The sequence below is a fragment of the Babylonia areolata genome, chromosome 9 (genome assembly GCF_041734735.1).
Source record: "Babylonia areolata isolate BAREFJ2019XMU chromosome 9, ASM4173473v1, whole genome shotgun sequence".
Lineage (NCBI taxonomy): Eukaryota > Metazoa > Mollusca > Gastropoda > Neogastropoda > Buccinidae > Babylonia > Babylonia areolata.
In genome coordinates, this window is record NC_134884.1 from 9,962,310 (window position 1) to 9,964,809 (window position 2,500).

At 42.4% G+C, this 2,500-nt stretch overlaps 1 protein-coding gene across 1 annotated transcript in view; it reads right to left on the reverse strand.

The window, feature by feature from the left end:
- The window catches only part of LOC143285946 (uncharacterized), a 124,886-nt gene that overhangs the window by 45,275 nt on the left and 77,111 nt on the right, over nt 1–2,500 (reverse strand). Inside the window, exon 15 of the mRNA XM_076593397.1 lies at nt 28–159. Within this exon, the coding sequence (XP_076449512.1) occupies nt 28–159 (132 nt within the window). The remainder of the gene's footprint in view (nt 1–27; nt 160–2,500) is intronic.

A 2,500-nucleotide genomic window follows, 5' to 3' on the forward strand; every position in this document is an offset into this window, starting at 1 on the left:
AACCATTGTATTTGTCCACCAACTTACTTTCTCTGGGCCGGAAGCAGGCATACGTCCCTACAGCGTCACAGGAAACACGTGACCTCAACACTTCCGTGACCACTGCCACGTGGTCGATGACGACACTGGCCGCCACAGAGAGACTGAGGCAACCTGCTCCTGAAAATGGATGTTACGAACAGTAGAGTCCGGCACGAAACTGTCCTACAATTAGACATCAGACAGAAACTGGCAACCACGCTTCCTAAAAAAGCACACACACACACACACACACACACATACACACACATACACACACACACACACAGAGCTGCACCCACATATAAGATTAACCTGTTCATTTCCATGGTTTGCCCCCTGTACTTTTTATATACATTCACTGATCTGTTACAGTCATCACACACACACACACACACACACACACACACACACATACACTCACACTCACACACACACACACACACACACACACACAACTCCGTGGCAACAAAAACAACATTTCCCCTCCAACATTTCCCCTCCAAGTGATCATTGCACAGGACGGTCAAGCGTGCGGAAAAACTTTGGTTCTTGAATAAACTCTGTCTTCGGGTCACCTATAGCCAGTTAATTGTGTGTGTGTGTGCGCGCGCGCGTCCGTGTGTGTGAATAGGATATAATAGAATAGAATAGAATTTTTTTTATTGTCATAAAACCTTTTAGTTTATAAGACACAATGAAATATAAACATGGTTATACCAAGAAGAGAATGTGTGTGTGTGTGTGTGTGTGTGTGTGTGTGTGTGTGTGTGTGTGTGTGTGTGTGTGTTGTGTGTGTGTTTTCGCGCATGTGTGTATGTATGTATGTATGTGTGTGTGTGTGTGTGTGTGTGTGTGTTTTCGCGCATGTGTGTATGTTTGTATGTATGTGTGTGTGTGTGTGTGTGTGTGTGTGTGTGTGTGTGTGTACTTGTGCTCGCGCACGTAACGCATGCAAGAGCGTCCTTTCCAAAGTCGATCTTTTTCTATTTTTCCGTCCACCCGGAAATCTCTGAGACAATCTGTCACGTGTCTGGAATGAATCTGCTTTTTAAGATTTCACATTTAACATGATTCATGGCTATTGATTTCGTTAAACCTCGACCCATTTTTGTGTCCTTTATGAAGACATAATACCGCACTACTGTAGAAGTCCGATCGTGGCGAAGTTAGACGCTGACATTTTCTTCCGAACAGCAGCAATACATCACTGGTAACCACATATGATTTGTCAGCAATGGAACACTTTACCAAGCACGGTTCTTTAACATTTCCTTAACAGGACACGAGCGAGCGAACCTTCAAACGTGTCTAGGTTTGCAGTTACTTACATGAGCTGTCAGAAGTTCAAGACATCATGATTTCAGCCGGTTTGGATGCCTTTTCTCAACCTACAATATCACGATCAGTGTGTCTGCCTGATGTTAAAGCATCATACACAACACCCCATGTGTTAACACAGACTGCGGCTGATCCGGTATGGTCTCTGTAATCTTTTCTTTCAAGTGGCATGTCTTGGGAAATTTATGAAGTTTACTATTTGGTTGTAAAAAAATGCACAGTTGAAATAAAGCCATTTATAACAATGGAACATTTTGTTTAATTTTGCTCTACAACTTCTTCTAACTTTGCTTTTTGCAAAAGTTCACAAGTTGGGCATGCTGTTTGTTAAATAATGTTGCCATCCTCCATACTCCAATATGTGCTGAAGGTTGATTAGACTTGAAACGTGAAACTTGAATGTCTGTCACCAAGAGCGACACGTGAGCTACAGTCTAAAAAGCAAGCAAGCAAACGTATAACAAAACAAAACGAAACAAAGCAAAATTAAACAATGCACGCCCTAACACTGACAGGAGAAACTATTAGGCCCAACGCTCGCCGAGAAAGAAACCCAAAACCGACGGTTTCGATGCCCAAACTATGCCACGCTTAAAGCAATTAAACGCACTCGTCAACCTTGAGTTGGTTGGCACCTGGAACCCCCCCACACCCCCCCCCCCCACCCACACCCTCCACCTCCAGGAATATGGCAGTAAATCCACATGTGAATGCGGAAGCTTATCACTCAACTTAAACCCTCAGGGAACGCAAAAAAGTGGAGAGAGAACGGAATGTTATATAAGAGTGATCGATTTCTGTTGTTCGAAACCTCCATGGTTATATCACCTACTGACACCCGTCTCGGCTGCTAGAAATGTAAGCTCGAAATCGATTTTCGTTTAGAAGATGGAACGGCCATTTAAAAAACAACAACATCGAGATCTTTTCTTCTTTTTTTTGTGTCTTTGTGTCGTTTTTTACAAGCTCTTTATCAGATGCATCTACGTCGCTATAATTAATAGTCATGGGTTGATTTTCCACCGAATTCATCAGAAGTGTTCACAGAAAAAACTAATGTAATAAAAGAAATGAACATACAAAGAAAACAGGTGGAGGGAAGAGGATTAAAACAAAACAAACAATCAACAACAACAACAAA